The sequence below is a fragment of the Oncorhynchus mykiss genome, chromosome 12, assembly GCF_013265735.2.
Source record: "Oncorhynchus mykiss isolate Arlee chromosome 12, USDA_OmykA_1.1, whole genome shotgun sequence".
NCBI lineage: Eukaryota > Metazoa > Chordata > Actinopteri > Salmoniformes > Salmonidae > Oncorhynchus > Oncorhynchus mykiss.
The window spans coordinates 100,693,077-100,715,860 of record NC_048576.1 but is presented as its reverse complement, the minus strand read 5'-3'; the positions used below and the strand labels follow the sequence as shown (position 1 = coordinate 100,715,860).

General features: G+C 46.1%; 2 protein-coding genes across 2 annotated transcripts in view; one reads left to right on the top strand and one right to left on the bottom strand.

The window, feature by feature from the left end:
- Positions 1-22,784, top strand: part of LOC110539068 (NLR family CARD domain-containing protein 3) — a 1,005,455-nt gene that overhangs the window by 119,024 nt on the left and 863,647 nt on the right. The window lies entirely within an intron of this gene.
- LOC110538858 (chloride channel 7) overlaps positions 1-22,784 on the bottom strand; it is a 60,441-nt gene that overhangs the window by 33,839 nt on the left and 3,818 nt on the right. Inside the window, exons 3-6 of the mRNA XM_036939586.1 lie at positions 12,639-12,704; positions 12,291-12,356; positions 12,016-12,148; positions 6,484-6,593 (exon numbers count right to left, since the gene is read on the bottom strand). Coding sequence (XP_036795481.1) covers positions 6,484-6,593; positions 12,016-12,148; positions 12,291-12,356; positions 12,639-12,704 — 375 coding nt within the window. The remainder of the gene's footprint in view (positions 1-6,483; positions 6,594-12,015; positions 12,149-12,290; positions 12,357-12,638; positions 12,705-22,784) is intronic.

The window sequence follows — 22,784 nt, the reverse complement described above, 5'->3', positions numbered from 1 at the left end:
ACCCCAGGGCCAACAGACTGTAGTCTAACACGGTGGTTCAGACTGTAGTCTAACACAGTGGTTCAGACTGTAGTCTAACACAGTGGTTCAGACTGTAGTCTAACACAGTGGTTCAGACTGTAGTCTAACACGGTAGTTCAGACTGTAGTCTAACACGGTAGTTCAGACTGTAGTCTAACACAGTGGTTCAGACTGTAGTCTAACACGGTGGTTCAGACTGTAGTCCAACACAGTGGTTCAGACTGTAGTCTAACACGGTGGTTCAGACTGTAGTCTAACACAGTGGTTCAGACTGTAGTCTAACACGGTGGTTCAGACTGTAGTCTAACACGGTGGTTCAGACTGTAGTCTAACACAGTGGTTCAGACTGTAGTCTAACACGGTGGTTCAGACTGTAGTCTAACACGGTGGTTCAGACTGTAGTCTAACACAGTGGTTCAGACTGTAGTCTAACACGGTAGTTCAGACTGTAGTCTAACACGGTGGTTCAGACTGTAGTCCAACACAGTGGTTCAGACTGTAGTCTAACACGGTGGTTCAGACTGTAGTCTAACACGGTGGTTCAGACTGTAGTCTAACACGGTGGTTCAGACTGTAGTCTAACACGGTGGTTCAGACTGTAGTCTAACACGGTGGTTCAGACTGTAGTCTAACACGGTAGTTCAGACTGTAGTCTAACACGGTAGTTCAGACTGTAGTCTAACACAGTGGTTCAGACTGTAGTCTAACACAGTGGTTCAGACTGTAGTCTAACACAGTGGTTCACCACCCCAGGGTCAACAGACTGTAGTCTAACACAGTGGTTCACCACCCCAGGGTCAACAGACTGTAGTCTAACACAGTGGTTCAGACTGTAGTCTAACACAGTGGTTCAGACTGTAGTCTAAGACGGTGGTTCAGACTGTAGTCTAAGACGGTGGTTCAGACTGTAGTCTAACACAGTGGTTCAGACTGTAGTCTAACACGGTGGTTCAGACTGTAGTCTAACACAGTGGTTCAGACTGTAGTCTAACACGGTGGTTCAGACTGTAGTCTAACACAGTGGTTCAGACTGTAGTCTAACACGGTGGTTCAGACTGTAGTCTAACACGGTGGTTCAGACTGTAGTCTAACACGGTGGTTCAGACTGTAGTCTAACACAGTGGTTCAGACTGTAGTCTAACACGGTGGTTCAGACTGTAGTCTAACACGGTGGTTCAGACTGTAGTCTAACACGGTGGTTCAGACTGTAGTCTAACACGGTAGTTCAGACTGTAGTCTAACACGGTAGTTCAGACTGTAGTCTAACACAGTGGTTCAGACTGTAGTCTAACACAGTGGTTCAGACTGTAGTCTAACACAGTGGTTCACCACCCCAGGGTCAACAGACTGTAGTCTAACACAGTGGTTCACCACCCCAGGGTCAACAGACTGTAGTCTAACACAGTGGTTCAGACTGTAGTCTAACACAGTGGTTCAGACTGTAGTCTAAGACGGTGGTTCAGACTGTAGTCTAAGACGGTGGTTCAGACTGTAGTCTAACACAGTGGTTCAGACTGTAGTCTAACACGGTGGTTCAGACTGTAGTCTAACACAGTGGTTCAGACTGTAGTCTAACACGGTGGTTCAGACTGTAGTCTAACACAGTGGTTCAGACTGTAGTCTAACACGGTGGTTCAGACTGTAGTCTAACACGGTGGTTCAGACTGTAGTCTAACACGGTGGTTCAGACTGTAGTCTAACACGGTGGTTCAGACTGTAGTCTAACACGGTGGTTCAGACTGTAGTCTAACACAGTGGTTCACCACCCCAGGGTCAACAGACTGTAGTCTAACACAGTGGTTCAGACTGTAGTCTAACACAGTGGTTCACCACCCCAGGGTCAACAGACTGTAGTCTAACACGGTGGTTCAGACTGTAGTCTAACACGGTGGTTCAGACTGTAGTCTAACACGGTGGTTCAGACTGTAGTCTAACACGGTGGTTCAGACTGTAGTCTAACACGGTGGTTCAGACTGTAGTCTAACACGGTGGTTCAGACTGTAGTCTAACACGGTGGTTCAGACTGTAGTCTAACACGGTGGTTCAGACTGTAGTCTAACACGGTGGTTCAGACTGTAGTCTAACACGGTGGATCAGACTGTAGTCTAACACGGTGGTTCAGACTGTAGTCTAACACGGTGGATCAGACTGTAGTCTAACACGGTGGTTCAGACTGTAGTCTAACACGGTGGTTCAGACTGTAGTCTAACACAGTGGTTCAGACTGTAGTCTAACACGGTGGTTCAGACTGTAGTCTAACACGGTGGTTCACCACCCCAGGGCCAACAGACTGTAGTCTAACACGGTGGTTCAGACTGTAGTCTAACACAGTGGTTCAGACTGTAGTCTAACACAGTGGTTCAGACTGTAGTCTAACACAGTGGTTCAGACTGTAGTCTAACACGGTAGTTCAGACTGTAGTCTAACACGGTAGTTCAGACTGTAGTCTAACACAGTGGTTCAGACTGTAGTCTAACACGGTGGTTCAGACTGTAGTCCAACACAGTGGTTCAGACTGTAGTCTAACACGGTGGTTCAGACTGTAGTCTAACACAGTGGTTCAGACTGTAGTCTAACACGGTGGTTCAGACTGTAGTCTAACACGGTGGTTCAGACTGTAGTCTAACACAGTGGTTCAGACTGTAGTCTAACACGGTGGTTCAGACTGTAGTCTAACACGGTGGTTCAGACTGTAGTCTAACACAGTGGTTCAGACTGTAGTCTAACACGGTAGTTCAGACTGTAGTCTAACACGGTGGTTCAGACTGTAGTCCAACACAGTGGTTCAGACTGTAGTCTAACACGGTGGTTCAGACTGTAGTCTAACACGGTGGTTCAGACTGTAGTCTAACACGGTGGTTCAGACTGTAGTCTAACACGGTGGTTCAGACTGTAGTCTAACACGGTAGTTCAGACTGTAGTCTAACACGGTAGTTCAGACTGTAGTCTAACACAGTGGTTCAGACTGTAGTCTAACACAGTGGTTCAGACTGTAGTCTAACACAGTGGTTCACCACCCCAGGGTCAACAGACTGTAGTCTAACACAGTGGTTCACCACCCCAGGGTCAACAGACTGTAGTCTAACACAGTGGTTCAGACTGTAGTCTAACACAGTGGTTCAGACTGTAGTCTAAGACGGTGGTTCAGACTGTAGTCTAAGACGGTGGTTCAGACTGTAGTCTAACACAGTGGTTCAGACTGTAGTCTAACACGGTGGTTCAGACTGTAGTCTAACACAGTGGTTCAGACTGTAGTCTAACACGGTGGTTCAGACTGTAGTCTAACACAGTGGTTCAGACTGTAGTCTAACACGGTGGTTCAGACTGTAGTCTAACACGGTGGTTCAGACTGTAGTCTAACACGGTGGTTCAGACTGTAGTCTAACACAGTGGTTCAGACTGTAGTCTAACACGGTGGTTCAGACTGTAGTCTAACACGGTGGTTCAGACTGTAGTCTAACACGGTGGTTCAGACTGTAGTCTAACACGGTGGTTCAGACTGTAGTCTAACACGGTGGTTCAGACTGTAGTCTAACACGGTGGTTCAGACTGTAGTCTAACACAGTGGTTCACCACCCCAGGGTCAACAGACTGTAGTCTAACACAGTGGTTCAGACTGTAGTCTAACACAGTGGTTCACCACCCCAGGGTCAACAGACTGTAGTCTAACACGGTGGTTCAGACTGTAGTCTAACACGGTGGTTCAGACTGTAGTCTAACACGGTGGTTCAGACTGTAGTCTAACACGGTGGTTCAGACTGTAGTCTAACACGGTGGTTCAGACTGTAGTCTAACACGGTGGTTCAGACTGTAGTCTAACACAGTGGTTCAGACTGTAGTCTAACACGGTGGTTCAGACTGTAGTCTAACACGGTGGTTCAGACTGTAGTCTAACACGGTGGTTCAGACTGTAGTCTAACACGGTGGATCAGACTGTAGTCTAACACGGTGGTTCAGACTGTAGTCTAACACGGTGGATCAGACTGTAGTCTAACACGGTGGTTCAGACTGTAGTCTAACACGGTGGTTCAGACTGTAGTCTAACACAGTGGTTCAGACTGTAGTCTAACACGGTGGTTCAGACTGTAGTCTAACACGGTGGTTCACCACCCCAGGGCCAACAGACTGTAGTCTAACACGGTGGTTCAGACTGTAGTCTAACACAGTGGTTCAGACTGTAGTCTAACACAGTGGTTCAGACTGTAGTCTAACACAGTGGTTCAGACTGTAGTCTAACACGGTAGTTCAGACTGTAGTCTAACACGGTAGTTCAGACTGTAGTCTAACACAGTGGTTCAGACTGTAGTCTAACACGGTGGTTCAGACTGTAGTCCAACACAGTGGTTCAGACTGTAGTCTAACACGGTGGTTCAGACTGTAGTCTAACACAGTGGTTCAGACTGTAGTCTAACACGGTGGTTCAGACTGTAGTCTAACACGGTGGTTCAGACTGTAGTCTAACACGGTGGTTCAGACTGTAGTCTAACACGGTGGTTCAGACTGTAGTCTAACACAGTGGTTCAGACTGTAGTCTAACACGGTGGTTCAGACTGTAGTCTAACACGGTGGTTCAGACTGTAGTCTAACACAGTGGTTCAGACTGTAGTCTAACACGGTGGTTCAGACTGTAGTCTAACACGGTGGTTCAGACTGTAGTCTAACACGGTACTTCAGACTGTAGTCTAACACGGTAGTTCAGACTGTAGTCTAACACAGTGGTTCAGACTGTAGTCTAACACAGTGGTTCAGACTGTAGTCTAACACAGTGGTTCACCACCCCAGGGTCAACAGACTGTAGTCTAACACAGTGGTTCACCACCCCAGGGTCAACAGACTGTAGTCTAACACAGTGGTTCAGACTGTAGTCTAACACAGTGGTTCAGACTGTAGTCTAAGACGGTGGTTCAGACTGTAGTCTAAGACGGTGGTTCAGACTGTAGTCTAACACAGTGGTTCAGACTGTAGTCTAACACGGTGGTTCAGACTGTAGTCTAACACAGTGGTTCAGACTGTAGTCTAACACGGTGGTTCAGACTGTAGTCTAACACAGTGGTTCAGACTGTAGTCTAACACGGTGGTTCAGACTGTAGTCTAACACGGTGGTTCAGACTGTAGTCTAACACGGTGGTTCAGACTGTAGTCTAACACGGTGGTTCAGACTGTAGTCTAACACGGTGGTTCAGACTGTAGTCTAACACAGTGGTTCACCACCCCAGGGTCAACAGACTGTAGTCTAACACAGTGGTTCAGACTGTAGTCTAACACAGTGGTTCACCACCCCAGGGTCAACAGACTGTAGTCTAACACGGTGGTTCAGACTGTAGTCTAACACGGTGGTTCAGACTGTAGTCTAACACGGTGGTTCAGACTGTAGTCTAACACGGTGGTTCAGACTGTAGTCTAACACGGTGGTTCAGACTGTAGTCTAACACAGTGGTTCAGACTGTAGTCTAACACGGTGGTTCAGACTGTAGTCTAACACGGTGGTTCAGACTGTAGTCTAACACGGTGGTTCAGACTGTAGTCTAACACGGTGGATCAGACTGTAGTCTAACACGGTGGTTCAGACTGTAGTCTAACACGGTGGATCAGACTGTAGTCTAACACGGTGGTTCAGACTGTAGTCTAACACGGTGGTTCAGACTGTAGTCTAACACAGTGGTTCAGACTGTAGTCTAACACGGTGGTTCAGACTGTAGTCTAACACGGTGGTTCAGACTGTAGTCTAACACAGTGGTTCAGACTGTAGTCTAACACGGTGGTTCAGACTGTGGTCTAACACGGTGGTTCAGACTGTAGTCTAACACGGTGGTTCAGACTGTAGTCTAACACGGTGGTTCAGACTGTAGTCTAACACGGTGGTTCAGACTGTAGTCTAACACGGTGGTTCAGACTGTAGTCTAACACGGTGGTTCAGACTGTAGTCTAACACGGTGGTTCAGACTGTAGTCTAACACGGTGGTTCAGACTGTAGTCTAACACAGTGGTTCAGACTGTAGTCTAACACGGTGGTTCAGACTGTAGTCTAACACGGTGGTTCAGACTGTAGTCTAACACAGTGGTTCAGACTGTAGTCTAACACAGTGGTTCAGACTGTAGTCTAACACGGTGGTTCAGACTGTAGTCTAACACGGTGGTTCAGACTGTAGTCTAACACGGTGGTTCAGACTGTAGTCTAACACGGTGGTTCAGACTGTAGTCTAACACGGTGGTTCAGACTGTAGTCTAACACAGTGGTTCAGACTGTAGTCTAACACGGTGGTTCAGACTGTAGTCTAACACGGTGGTTCAGACAGCTTGTTATTAGACTATGATTAACCAAGGCTCAATTCAAACCCCCACCTGCCCAGCAGAGTGCACTAGTTTCATACTTGCGCGCGCACACACACAACACACACACACACACACACTTTGAACACTTACCTCAAAAGGCTACACACACACTCCCCGTCTCCCTCTTACCTCGAAGAACGCCACAATGACAGCGCCCACCATGACGAAGGCAGAGTTCAGCACAGCCCAGAGGATGAGGGAGATGGAGAGACCTCCCACCTCCGTAAACTTCTCGATGTCTGGGACGGGGCAGAGGGTCAAGGACAGGTAACAAACAACCAGTCACACGCCACCACGCTGCAAGGTCCAGCCCTCCCTGACCAACCACAGAGCAGGACACTGGACCTCTATGGCTTCATGATCTTTTGTCTGAAGGGCTACATATTTAAATTAGTGGGGATGATTGACAGCATTCTGATCAATAAGGTTTTGATTTTATATATTAGGATCCCATTAGCCCAGGCCAATGGGGACAGCTAGTGTTACTGGGGTTTGATACATTAGGATCCCATTAGACCAGGCCAATGGAGACAGCTAGTGTTACTGGGGTTTGATATATTAGGATCCCATTAGACCAGGCCAATGGGGACAGCTAGTGTTACTGGGGTTTGATATATTATGATCCCATTAGACCAGGCCAATGGGGACAGCTAGTGTTACTGGGGTTTGATACATTAGGATCCCATTAGACCAGGCCAATGGGGACAGCTAGTGTTACTGGGGTTGGATATATTAGGATCCCATTAGACCAGGCCAATGGGGACAGCTAGTGTTACTGGGGTTTGATATATTAGGATTCCCATTAGACCAGGCCAATGGGGACAGCTAGTGTTACTGGGGTTGGATATATTAGGATCCCATTAGACCAGGCCAATGGGGACAGCTAGTGTTACTGGGGTTGGATATATTAGGATCCCATTAGACCAGGCCAATGGGGACAGCTAGTGTTACTGGGGTTTGATATATTAGGATTCCCATTAGACCAGGCCAATGGGGACAGCTAGTGTTACTGGGTTGATATATTAGGATCCCATTAGACCAGGCCAATGGGGACAGCTAGTGTTACTGGGGTTTGATATATTAGGATCCAGTAGGTCACATGTCAGTACCCACACACAACCAGTAGGTCACATGTCAGTACCCACACACACAACCAGTAGGTCACATGTCAGTACCTACACACACAACCAGTAGGTCACATGTCAGTACCTACACACACAACCAGTAGGTCACATGTCAGTACCTACACAACCAGTAGGTCACATGTCAGTACCTACACAACCAGTAGGTCACATGTCAGTACCCACACACACAACCAGTAGGTCACATGTCAGTACCCACACACACAACCAGTAGGCCACATGTCAGTACCCACACACACAACCAGTAGGCCACATGTCAGTACCCACACACACAACCAGTAGGTCACATGTCAGTACCCACACACACAACCAGTAGGTCACATGTCAGTACTTACACACAACCAGTAGATCACATGTCAGTACCCACACACAACCAGTAGGTCACATGTCAGTACCCACACAACCAGTAGGTCACATGTCAGTACCTACACAACCAGTAGGTCACATGTCAGTACCTACTCAACCAGTAGGTCACATGTCAGTACCTATACAACCAGTAGGTCACATGTCAGTACCTACACAACCAGTAGGTCACATGTCAGTACCCACACACACAACCAGTAGGTCACATGTCAGTACCTACACAACCAGTAGGTCACATGTCAGTACCTACACAACCAGTAGGTCACATGTCAGTACCCACACAACCAGTAGGTCACATGTCAGTACCCACACACAACCAGTAGGTCACATGTCAGTACCTACACAACCAGTAGGTCACATGTCAGTACCCACACACAACTAGTAGGTCACATGTCAGTACCTACACAACCAGTAGGTCACATGTCAGTACCTACACAACCAGTAGGTCACATGTCAGTACCCACACACACAACCAGTAGGTCACATGTCAGTACCCACACACACAACCAGTAGGCCACATGTCAGTACCCACACACACAACCAGTAGGTCACATGTCAGTACCCACACACACAACCAGTAGGTCACATGTCAGTACTTACACACAACCAGTAGATCACATGTCAGTACCCACACACAACCAGTAGGTCACATGTCAGTACCTACACAACCAGTAGGTCACATGTCAGTACCCACACAACCAGTAGGTCACATGTCAGTACCCACACACACAACCAGTAGGTCACATGTCAGTACCTATACAACCAGTAGGTCACATGTCAGTACCTACACAACCAGTAGGTCACATGTCAGTACCCACACACACAACCAGTAGGTCACATGTCAGTACTTACACACAACCAGTAGATCACATGTCAGTACCCACACTCAACCAGTAGGTCACATGTCAGTACCTACACAACCAGTAGGTCACATGTCAGTACCCACACACACAACCAGTAGGTCACATGTCAGTACCCACACACACAACCAGTAGGCCACATGTCAGTACCCACACACACAACCAGTAGGTCACATGTCAGTACCCACACACACAACCAGTAGGTCACATGTCAGTACTTACACACAACCAGTAGATCACATGTCAGTACCCACACACAACCAGTAGGTCACATGTCAGTACCTATACAACCAGTAGGTCACATGTCAGTACCTACACAACCAGTAGGTCACATGTCAGTACCCACACACACAACCAGTAGGTCACATGTCAGTACCTACACAACCAGTAGGTCACATGTCAGTACCCACACAACCAGTAGGTCACATGTCAGTACCCACACACAACCAGTAGGTCACATGTCAGTACCTACACAACCAGTAGGTCACATGTCAGTACCCACACACACAACCAGTAGGTCACATGTCAGTACCCACACAACCAGTAGGTCACATGTCAGTACCTACACAACCAGTAGGTCACATGTCAGTACCTACACAACCAGTAGGTCACATGTCAGTACCCACACAACCAGTAGGTCACATGTCAGTACCTACACAACCAGTAGGTCATAAGGGGAGATGTGTTGTGACGTGAGGTGTTGCTTCATTTGTTTTTATAAACCAGGTTTGCTGATTATTTTATGTATATAAGATGGGAGTTCCATGCACTCACGGCTCTGTACAATACTGAATGTTTCCTTGAATTTGTTCTGGACCTGGGGACTGTGAAAAGACCCCTGGTGGCATGTCTGTTGGGGTAAGTGTGTGTGTCAGTGCTGTGTGTAACTTGACTATGCAAAAAAAATTGAATTTCCAACACAATGTTTCTTATAAAAACAGGAAGTGACACAGTCAGTCTTTCCTCAACTCTTAGCCAAGACAGACTGCCATGCATAGTATTAATGTCAGCTCTCTGATTACAATGAAGAGCAAGATGTGCCGCTCTGTTCTGGGCCAGCTGCAGCTTAGCTAGGTCTTTCTTTGCAGCACTTGGCCATATAACTGGACAATAATCAAGATAATATAAAACTAGAGACTACAGGACTTGACCATATGACTGGACAATAATCAAGATAATATAAAACTAGAGATTACAGGACTTGACCATATGACTGGACAATAATCAAGATAATATAAAACTAGAGACTACAGGACTTGACCATATGACTGGACAATAATCAAGATAATATAAAACTAGAGACTACAGGACTTGACCATATGACTGGACAATAATCAAGATAATATAAAACTAGAGATTACAGGACTTGACCATATGACTGGACAATAATCAAGATAATATAAAACTAGAGACTACAGGACTTGACCATATGACTGGACAATAATCAAGATAATATAAAACTAGAGACTACAGGACTTGACCATATGACTGGACAATAATCAAGATAATATAAAACTAGAGACTACAGGACTTGCTTCGTGGAGTGTGGAGTCAAAAAAAAAGCTGAAAATCTCTTTATTAGGGACAGACCTCTCACCATCTTTACAATGATTGTCAAAACATATACATTCAATGACAGTTTACATTCTAAGGTAACACCAAGTAATTTAATCTCCTCAACTTGTTCAACCGCCACTACAACTAGCAACTACAGCAACTACAGCTCACGAAGTCACTGAAAACCTTAACGTATATGGTTGAATCATCAGCATACGTGGACACATGCTTTGTTTAATGCCCGTGGCAGGTCAATGGTAAAAATATAAACTAGTAGAGGGCCTAGAGAGCTGCCCTGCGGTACACCACACTTTACATGTTTGACATTAGAGAAGCTTCCATTAAAGAAACCCCTTTGAGTTCTATTAGATAGATAGCTCTGAATCCATGATAAGGCAGAGGTACACTTTTACTTTCCTAAACACATTTAGAGACACATGTCAATGGCTGAACAAAGACGACTCTAAACTGGGCCTGGTGTCTCTAGGAGTTGGCCTCCCACAATGTACCAATATTGCAGCACACACGCCTGTACTTAGGCCAATGCCAGTTTGGCAGAGAGAAAAGGGGTGAAGTTGGCTGCCAGAAAATCCATTCAGAGCCCTGCTGTAACCAAACTTGTTATCTAGCTAGATGGAGCTCACGGGGGATACTTTCAATTAGTGTATTTTGCAGTGAGTCGTTGTAGTATCCTTAAAGGCTTCTTAGAGTTACAACTCATGAGACTTAAGTACAGTTTAGTATTTAATTGTAATATAGAATTACATTCTTTGATGCACCTGGTTAAAAACTACCTGAAGCTTTCTTAATCACAGTTTTAGAGGCAGACAGAGGAAATAGCTACGGATAGCGGAAAGCAAACCCCCGTCTTGATATATAAATATACCAGGTTACTCCAGTAGTTTACATAGTTTACATGATGTTAGCGTTACAAGCTTACAACCACCAGCTGGCAGTGGCTAAAATTAGCTTAGCTATCTGCCTCCACATTGTGTGTTCGCTTCTGTCATGTTTCCGAGGGGATTATTTTTTTTAACTCTGTCTACCCAAACTCTTGATTTGTTGGGAGAGTTGTCCGCCTGAAGACTACCCTCCCGGAATTGGCCAAAGAATTCCAACATGTACTGGGATTTCAGAAACTAAAACTGGACATGACTAACCTGTGGGTGAGTGAGAGGAAGGACAGTCTGTTGTGGTACACAGACAAACGCTGTAGGATATTAAAACAGTGGAACACAGACCACCGCTGTAGGACGGGACAACAGTGGAACACAGACAAACGCTGTAGGATGTGCACAATCACAACATCATCTTTTTCTACACAGACAAAATTTAACATGACAGTTCAGAGTATGGAACACCTTCTGAACTGTGGGTCAGTGCGTGGAAGGATATGACAGTTCTGTGATGTGAGTCAGTGTGTGGAAGGACATGACAGTTCTGTGATGTGGGTCAGTGTGTGGAAGGACATGACAGTTCTGTGATGTGGGTCAGTGTGTGGAAGGACATGACAGTTCTGTGATGTGGGTCAGTGTGTGGAAGGATATGACAGTTCTGTGATGTGGGTCAGTGTGTGGAAGGATATGACAGTTCTGTGATGTGGAAGGATATGACAGTTCTGTGATGTGGGTCAGTGAGCGGAAGGATATGACAGTTCTGTGATGTGGAAGGATATGACAGTTCTGTGATGTGGAAGGATATGACAGTTCTGTGATGTGGGTCAGTGAGCGGAAGGATACTCTGTTTGACAACGTAGTACTTGACCCCAGCCAGGTTCTCCACGGCGATATCTATGCAACAGGCTATGAGTCCAGTCAAGAAGCCAATCAGACCACAGATCACCCACCGACTGATCTCCAAACACTTGAACCCCTGAGGACGAGAGGGGAGAGGAGATGGGGGGGGCATTAATGTCTCTCTGTCTCTCTGTCTCCCTGTCTCTCTGTCTGCCTGCCTATCTGTCTGTGTGGTGTGTGTGTGTGTGTGTGTGTGTGTGTAGAGGTTCTCTACTTACTAAGAAGCTCATCCGTCTCTCCTCCTCCAGAAACAGCTGATTCTCACTGTTGTCATAGTCCAGACTCTGAAACACACACACACACTTTTACACCATCTATACTGCTCATAGAGACGTGGTGACCCTGGGAGGACTTTGGACTCTTGATAAAAAGTACACCAACTAAACAAAAAACACATTTCATGTAAATATAGCGCTCGTTGTTTTTGGAAATCATTTGTTATGACAGACCCGGAACAACAATTAACATGATAAACATTGTGTTAAGTCTCATGTATAAAACGTTGATTAGCTACGTTGAACACCCTTCAGACCTGGTCCAAGGCCTCTGGAGACCCAAGGATTTACCTCATATTTGAGTGACAGCAGCTTCTCGTTGTGAGGGATCTCCTTGGGACAGCCCCTCACTGAGTCCTGAAGGAGGGAAGGATGCATTTGGTTAAGTATTAAAAACAACAAGGCCACGGGGGCCGTCTTCATCCCCTCTCCTTGTCTAGTCCCCTTCACATATCATCTGGAACACAGGATAGGTGAGAGCAGAGCCATACAGGAAGGACGTTAAGTTGGTCGTACTCCCTTATACATGTAGACAAGCAGAGGAAGACAAAAAGTATACTATTGAGACACAGCCCAAGTGTCCATGCAGAATAACACCATTATGGATCACTGCAGAATAACACCATTATGGATCATTGCAGAATAACACCATTATGGATCACTGCAGAATAACACCATTATGGATCATTGCAGAACAACACCATTATGGATCATTGCAGAACAACACCATTATGGATCATTGCAGAACAACACCATTATGGATCACTGCAGAACAACACCATTATGGATCACTGCAGAACAACACCATTATGGATCATTGCAGAACAACACCATTATGGATCACTGCAGAACAACACCATTATGGATCATTGCAGAACAACACCATTATGGATCATTGCAGAACAACACCATTATGGATCATTGCAGAACAACACCATTATGGATCATTGCAGAACAACACCATTATGGATCACTGCAGAACAACACCATTATGGATCATTGCAGAACAACACCATTATGGATCATTGCAGAACAACACCATTATGGATCATTGCAGAACAACACCATTATAGATCATTGCAGAACAACACCATTATGGATCATTGCAGAACAACACCATTATGGATCATTGCAGAACAACACCATTGTGGATCGCTGCAGAACAACACCATTATGGATCGCTGCAGAACATCACCATTATGAATCATTGCAGAACAACACCATTATGGATCATCGCAGAACAACACCATTATGGATCATCGCAGAACAACACCATTATGGATCATTGCAGAACACCACCATTATGGATCATTGCAGAACAACACCATTATGGATCATTGCAGAACAACACCATTATGGATCATTGCAGAACACCACCATTATGGATCATTGCAGAACAACACCATTATGGATCATTGCAGAACAACACCATTATGGATCATTGCAGAATAACACCATTATGGATCATTGCAGAACACCACCATTATGGATCATTGCAGAACAACACCATTATGGATCATTGCAGAACAACACCATTATGGATCATTGCAGAACAACACCATTATGGATCACTGCAGAATAACACCATTATGGATCATTGCAGAACAACACCATTATGGATCATCGCAGAACAACACCATTATGGATCATCGCAGAACAACACCATTATGGATCATTGCAGAATAACACCATTATGGATCATTGCAGAACAACACCATAATCATCAGATTCTTTCTGACCCTCAGGCTCACAACGTAAACAGGCAAATCCAAATCATCCTAACAGGAAAATCTATTCCCTGTATAGTGCACTACTGTAGACCCGTGTCCATAGTGCAGTGACCAAAAGCAGTGGCCTATATATAGGGGATAGTATGGTGTCATTTGCAGTGTTTTCCATGAGCGCCAGCCATCGTATAAATCGCACGGTTACTATTTATACTTCCTAATAAAAACTAGGCTACTTTTTATTTAAAAAGTGACTCGTCGGGATTTTGGCTCCACTTCCCCAAGAGTCAGATGTACTCATAGATACCCCTTTTAATATGTCTCTACATCCAGTATGAAGCAAGTTAGAGGAGCCAATGCTAACTATCATTAATGCAATGACTGGAAGTCTATAGGTACCTACTAGCATGCTAGCAGTTACCATAGATTTCCAGTCATTGTGCTAATGCTAGTTAGCAAGTTCCTTCAAACTGGACGCAGAGACATAAAAATGGTATCCACGTGTTCATCGGACTCTGGTGAAGTAGATGAAGGGCTTCCCGAAAGTATCTCTTTAAACCGTTCAATCGGCTAATCCTTCGAGCCCTCTCCCGTTAGACTGAATGACATGCATCTCCTAGAGATCTATTGATAGGGTAGGTGCCTGTCAGTCACAAAGCCAGCGATGACAGGGAAAACGCAGTCTGCGGTATGTCCCACCTTCAGGGTACAAGTTGTGTGAGCTGTGATTGGTCGCAGTCAAATGTCCTTACAACTAAAAAGGAGAGAGCATGTTGCTGGTGAATTTGCACGTCCCATGTAATGTGTGATAACGAGGAGTCTAAATCCACCACTTAACCTAATTATTGTTTTCGTTTTCCGGCACATTCATTTATTTTCTTTTGCGTGTTTCACATGACCAGACATGCAACGTTTTCGATCACAGCATAGTGAACTGCCTACAACTGAATAGCAAGCGGTGACTAGTTAATGAAAGGTGTTGCTCTCCCTGAATAAAGTCGATCTCCTACATTCCTTTGCCGTTCAGAAATCATGCAAGGTGGATGGATATGTGTCCATGGTACCGCATTGGGACAAATAAAAACCAAAGGATTTACCAGGTTTCCTTTCCTACCATGCCAGAGCTTTCCTACCATGCCAGAGCTCTCCTACCATGCCAGAGCTCTCCTACCATGCCAGAGCTCTCCTACCATGCCAGAGCTCTCCTACCATGCCAGAGCTCTCCCACCATGCCAGAGCTCTCCCACCATGCCAGAGCTTCCCTACCATGTCAGAGCTTTCCTACCATGTCAGAGCTCTCCTACCATGGCAGAGCTCTCCTACCATGGCAGAGCTTTCCTACCATGCCAGAGCTCTCCTACCATGGCAGAGCTCTCCTACCATGTCAGAGCTCTCCTACCATGCTAGAGCTCTCCTACCATGCCAGAGCTCTCCTACCATGTCAGAGCTCTCCTACCATGCCAGAGCTCTCCTACCATGTCAGAGCCCTCCTACCATGTCAGAGCCCTCCTACCATGCCAGAGCTCTCCTACCATGCCAGAGCTCTCCTACCATGCCAGAGCTCTCCTACCATGTCAGAGCTTCCCTACTAGCGCAAAAATAATATTGTGATATTGATATCGTCAAAAGTAATATCCCATCAAATCCCCCCCATCACTAGAATTCACACGTTTTCAATTAAAATGGTTTTTTATTGCATCTCTACACAATATCACAACACATTTTTTCAATCTGGGAGGTACACCCAATCTACACCCAACCTGGGAGGTACACACAATCTACACACAATCTGGGAGGTACAAACAATATGGGAGGTACACACAATCTACAACCAATCTGGGAGGTGCACACAATCTACAACCAATCTGGGAGGTGCACACAATCTACACCCAATCTGGGAGGTGCACACAATCTACACCCAATCTGGGAGGTACACACAATCTACAACCAATCTGGGAGGTGCACACAATCTACACACAATCTGGGAGGTACACACAATCTGGGAGGTACACACAAGTATTCCATCCTGTCGCTGTGTATTTCGGATGGAATCAAGTCATTAGAATGTACCAGTCCACTCAAATATATCTCCTTGGACAAAACATTTCAGAACCCAGGGGAGAAAGCTTCACCCCCCACCCCCCACTAGGAGAAGGACCAATCAGAATGACCGATAGATTAACAGAACAGGGCTGGGTTGCCAAACACAGGAATAGCTTGAAGTGGAACTAAAACTGGCCATGGATTTCCCACACTCGTGCTTTACAAAGCCCATGACTCAGACCGGCTGGCTGTTGGTTAGTCGTTTTATTCACTGTCAGATCATTTTGCAATGGTTAAATCCACGTTTTCAGACTGATAAATCAGGCTTCTGTTGATTACAGTCAGGCTTGTAGACCAGTGGATTACAGTCAGGCTTGTAGACCAGTGGATTACAGTCAGGCTTGTAGACCAGTGGATTACAGTCAGGCTTGTAGACCTGTTGCAGGGGATTACAGTCAGGCTTGTAGACCAGTGGATTACAGTCAGGCTTGTAGACCATTGGATTAGAGTCAGGCTTATAGACCTGCTGCAGTGGATTTACAGTCAGGCTTGTGGACCTGTTGCAGTGGATTACAGTCAGGCTTGTAGACCTGCTGCAGTGGATTTACAGTCAGGCTTGTAGACCTGTTGCAGTGGATTACAGTCAGGCTTGTAGACCTGCTGCAGTGGATTACAGTCAGGCTTGTAGACCTGTTGCAGTGGATTACAGTCAGGCTTGTAGACCTGCTGCAGTGGATTTACAGTCAGGCTTGTAGACCTGTTGCAGTGGATTACAGTCAGGCTTGTAGACCTGCTGCAGTGGATTACAGTCAGGCTTGTAGACCTGTTGCAGTGGATTACAGTCAGGCTTGTAGACCTGTTGCAGTGGATTACAGTCAGGCTTGTAGACCTGTTGCAGTGGATTACAGTCAGGCTTGTGGACCTGTTGCAGTGGATTACAGTCAGGCTTGTGGACCTGTTGCAGTGGATTACAGTCAGGCTTGTAGACCAGTGGATTACAGTCAGGCTTGTAGACCAGTGGATTACAGTCAGGCTTGTAGACCAGTGGATTACAGTCAGGCTTGTAGACCAGTGGATTACAGTCAGGCTTGTAGACCAGTGGATTACAGTCAGGCTTGTAGATCTGCTGCAGTGGATTACAGTCAGGCTTGTAGACCTGTTGCAGTGGATTACAGTCAGGCTTGTAGACCTGCTGCAGTGGATTACAGTCAGGCTTGTAGACCTGTTGCAGTGGATTACAGTCAGGCTTGTAGACCTGTTGCAGTGGATTACAGTCAGGCTTGTAGACCTGTTGCAGTGGATTACAGTCAGGCTTGTACACCTGTTGCAGTGGATTACAGTCAGGCTTGTAGACCAGTGGTTTACAGTCAGGCTTGTAGACCTGTTGCAGTGGATTACAGTCAGGCTTGTAGACCAGTGGATTACAGTCAGGCTTGTAGACCAGTGGTTTACAGTCAGGCTTGTAGACCAGTGGATTACAGTCAGGCTTGTAGACCAGTGGATTAGTCAGGCTTGTAGACCAGTGGATTACAGTCAGGCTTGTAGACCAGTGGATTACAGTCAGGCTTGTAGACCAGTGGATTACAGTCAGGCTTGTAGACCAGTGGATTACAGTCAGGCTTGTAGACCAGTGGATTACAGTCAGGCTTGTAGACCTGTTGCAGTGGATTACAGTCAGGCTTGTAGACCAGTGGATTACAGTCAGGCTTGTAGACCAGTGGATTACAGTCAGGCTTGTAGACCAGTGGATTACAGTCAGGCTTGTAGACCTGCTGCAGTGGATTACAGTCAGGTTTGTAGACCTGTTGCAGTGGATTACAGTCAGGCTTGTAGACCTGTTGCAGTGGATTACAGTCAGGCTTGTAGACCTGTTGCAGTGGATTACAGTCAGGCTTGTAGACCTGCTGCAGTGGATTACAGTCAGGCTTGTAGACCTGCAGCAGTGGATTACAGTCAGGCTTGTAGACCTGTTGCAGTGGATTACAGTCAGGCTTGTAGACCTGTTGCAGTGGATTACAGTCAGGCTTGTAGACCTGTTGCAGTGGATTACAGTCAGGCTTGTAGACCTGTTGCAGTGGATTACAGTCAGGCTTGTAGACCAGTGGATTACAGTCAGGCTTGTAGACCAGTGGTTTACAGTCAGGCTTATAGACCTGCTACAGTGGATTACAGTCAGGCTTGTAGACCAGTGGATTACAGTCAGGCTTGTAGACCTGTTACAGTGGATTACAGTCAGGTTTGTAGACCTGTGGATTACAGTCAGGCTTGTAGACCAGTGGTTTACAGTCAGGCTTGTAGACCAGTGGATTACAGTCAGGCTTGTAGACCAGTGGATTAGTCAGGCTTGTAGACCAGTGGATTACAGTCAGGCTTGTAGACCAGTGGATTACAGTCACGCTTGTAGACCAGTGGATTACAGTCAGGCTTGTAGATCAGTGGATTACAGTCAGGCTTGTAGACCAGTGGATTACAGTCAGGCTTGTAACCTGTTGCAGTGGATTACAGTCAGGCTTGTAGACCAGTGGATTACAGTCAGGCTTCTAGACCAGTGGATTACAGTCAGGCTTGTAGACCTGTTGCAGTGGATTACAGTCAGGCTTGTACACCTGTTGCAGTGGATTACAGTCAGGCTTGTAGACCAGTGGTTTACAGTCAGGCTTGTAGACCTGTTGCAGTGGATTACAGTCAGGCTTGTAGACCAGTGGATTACAGTCAGGCTTGTAGACCAGTGGTTTACAGTCAGGCTTGTAGACCAGTGGATTACAGTCAGGCTTGTAGACCAGTGGATTAGTCAGGCTTGTAGACCAGTGGATTACAGTCAGGCTTGTAGACCAGTGGATTACAGTCAGGCTTGTAGACCAGTGGATTACAGTCAGGCTTGTAGACCAGTGGATTACAGTCAGGCTTGTAGACCAGTGGATTACAGTCAGGCTTGTAGACCTGTTGCAGTGGATTACAGTCAGGCTTGTAGACCAGTGGATTACAGTCAGGCTTGTAGACCAGTGGATTACAGTCAGGCTTGTAGACCAGTGGATTACAGTCAGGCTTGTAGACCTGCTGCAGTGGATTACAGTCAGGTTTGTAGACCTGTTGCAGTGGATTACAGTCAGGCTTGTAGACCTGTTGCAGTGGATTACAGTCAGGCTTGTAGACCTGTTGCAGTGGATTACAGTCAGGCTTGTAGACCTGCTGCAGTGGATTACAGTCAGGCTTGTAGACCTGCAGCAGTGGATTACAGTCAGGCTTGTAGACCTGTTGCAGTGGATTACAGTCAGGCTTGTAGACCTGTTGCAGTGGATTACAGTCAGGCTTGTAGACCTGTTGCAGTGGATTACAGTCAGGCTTGTAGACCTGTTGCAGTGGATTACAGTCAGGCTTGTAGACCAGTGGATTACAGTCAGGCTTGTAGACCAGTGGTTTACAGTCAGGTTTATAGACCTGCTACAGTGGATTACAGTCAGGCTTGTAGACCAGTGGATTACAGTCAGGCTTGTAGACCTGTTACAGTGGATTACAGTCAGGTTTGTAGACCAGTGGTTTACAGTCAGGCTTGTAGACCAGTGGATTACAGTCAGGCTTGTAGACCAGTGGATTAGTCAGGCTTGTAGACCAGTGGATTACAGTCAGGCTTGTAGACCAGTGGATTACAGTCACGCTTGTAGACCAGTGGATTACAGTCAGGCTTGTAGATCAGTGGATTACAGTCAGGCTTGTAGACCAGTGGATTACAGTCAGGCTTGTAACCTGTTGCAGTGGATTACAGTCAGGCTTGTAGACCAGTGGATTACAGTCAGGCTTCTAGACCAGTGGATTACAGTCAGGCTTGTAGACCTGTTACAGTGGATTACAGTCAGGTTTGTAGACCTGTGGATTACAGTCAGGCTTGTAGACCAGTGGTTTACAGTCAGGCTTGTAGACCAGTGGATTACAGTCAGGCTTGTAGACCAGTGGATTAGTCAGGCTTGTAGACCAGTGGATTACAGTCAGGCTTGTAGACCAGTGGATTAGTCAGGCTTGTAGACCAGTGGATTAGTCAGGCTTGTAGACCAGTGGATTACAGTCAGGCTTGTAGACCAGTGGATTACAGTCAGGCTTGTAGATCAGTGGATTACAGTCAGGCTTGTAGACCAGTGGATTACAGTCAGGCTTGTAACCTGTTGCAGTGGATTACAGTCAGGTTTGTAGACCAGTGGATTACAGTCAGGCTTGTAGACCATTGGATTACAGTCAGGCTTGTAGACCTGCTGCAGTGGATTACAGTCACGCTTGTGGACCTGTTGCAGTGGATTACAGTCAGGCTTGTAGACCTGCTGCAGTGGATTACAGTCAGGCTTGTGGACCTGTTGCAGTGGATTACAGTCAGGCTTGTGGACCTGTTGCAGTGGATTACAGTCAGGCTTGTAGACCAGTGGATTACAGTCAGGCTTGTAGACCAGTGGATTACAGTCAGGCTTGTAGACCAGTGGATTACAGTCAGGCTTGTAGACCAGTGGATTACAGTCAGGCTTGTAGACCAGTGGATTACAGTCAGGCTTGTAGACCAGTGGATTACAGTCAGGCTTGTAGACCAGTGGATTACAGTCAGGCTTGTAGACCAGTGGTTTACAGTCAGGCTTGTAGACCTGCTACAGTGGATTACAGTCAGGCTTGTAGACCAGTGGATTACAGTCAGGCTTGTAGACCTGTTGCAGTGGATTACAGTCAGGTTTGTAGACCTGTGGATTACAGTCAGGCTTGTAGACCAGTGGTTTACAGTCAGGCTTGTAGACCAGTGGATTACAGTCAGGCTTGTAGACCAGTGGATTAGTCAGGCTTGTAGACCAGTGGATTACAGTCAGGCTTGTAGACCAGTGGATTACAGTCAGGCTTGTAGACCAGTGGATTACAGTCAGGCTTGTAGACCAGTGGATTACAGTCAGGCTTGTAGACCTGCTGCAGTGGATTACAGTCAGGTTTGTAGACCAGTGGATTACAGTCAGGCTTGTAGACCAGTGGATTACAGTCAGGCTTGTAGACCAGTGGATTACAGTCAGGTTTGTAGACCAGTGGATTACAGTCAGGTTTGTAGACCAGTGGATTACAGTCAGGCTTGTAGGAAGTATTAAGACCACACATTGTTCTATTTAGAGGCCGTGTTTATTAATAGACTAGCTAGATCCACAACTTGTTCCCCAGATTGTAGTAGGCCTGAAGCACTGTACTGGAATTATACTGTCACACTCAGCTGACCTTCATATATATATATATATATATATATATATATATATAAATAAATAACTTATTTAGGAAAACAGCCCTGATGTTGGAAACAACCATCATTATGTTGTCATCCAGAGTCATGTATTTTCCAAGAAATTCCACATATTTTATATACAGCAGGTTTTGAAAAGGGACCAAAGAGTTTTGGTCTGCTTTGTGTTTTCATTTTTTGCCATGGCAAAATAAAAGAATACTACGATAACCTGGTATCGGCCCTAAAAGGTGTATTTCACTGAGTAGAGAAACAGTCAGACGCTTCTAAGTCTGTGAAGCTACGGGGGGGTCCGTCTGATCATCTGTGTCCCAACGCCTTCCATCGTCATGACTACGAGGACCTAGTTCTTTACTTGAATAAGGCGTCGCTTGGAAGGCGTTTCGACACAGATGATCAGACCAAACGCGCTCACGACACGCAGCTTAAAATATCAAAACAAACATTCATTTGGGGACAGGTCAGAAAAGCATTAAAACATGTATGGCAATTTTGCTAGTTAGCTTGCACTTGCTAGCTAATTTGTCCTATTTAGTTAGCTTGCACTTGCTAGCTAATTTGTCCTATTTAGTTAGCTTGCACTTGCTAGCTAATTTGTCCTATTTAGCTAGCTTGCTGTTGCTAGCTCATTTGTCCTGGGATATAAAACATTGAGTTGCTATTTTACCAGAAATGCACAAGGTCCTCTACTTCGACAATTAATCCACACATAAAAACGGCCAACCGAATCGTTTCTAGTCATCTCTCCTCCTTCCAAGCATTTTCATATTTGAACTTATATGGTGATCGGCATCTAAACTTTCATAATATTACCACGACGACCGGCAAAACAGTTCGTCTTTACCCACGTGGGTATAACCAATGAGGAGATGGCACGTGGGTACCTGGGAGTGGGAGAGGCAGGATTTCAGAACGATCTGCATCAGAAATAGGAATGAGCTCTATTTTAGCCCTTGGTGTCGCAGACACTCGTTAGCGCGGGCGAGCAGTGTAAACACAACAATAATTGAATAACATGGATTTCTACATTTATTTTGCGACGTGTCCGAACTGGTCAGCATGTTAGGCTGCAGCAGCTAGTTGGGTCAGAGTGTTAGGCTGCTGCAGCCAGTTGGGTCAGAGTGTTAGGCTGCTGCAGCCAGTTGGTCAGAGTGTTAGGCTGCTGCAGCCAGTTGGTCATAGTGTTAGGCTGCTGCAGCCAGTTGGGTCAGAGTGTTAGGCTGCTGCAGCCAGTTGGTCAGAGTGTTAGGCTGCTGCAGCCAGTTGGTCAGAGTGTTAGGCTGCTGCAGCCAGTTGGTCAGAGTGTTAGGCTGCAGCAGCCAGTTGGGTCAGAGTGTTAGGCTGCAGCAGCCAGTTGGGTCAGAGTGTTAGGCTGCTGCAGCCAGTTGGGTCAGAGTGTTTGACCCAACTGGCTAC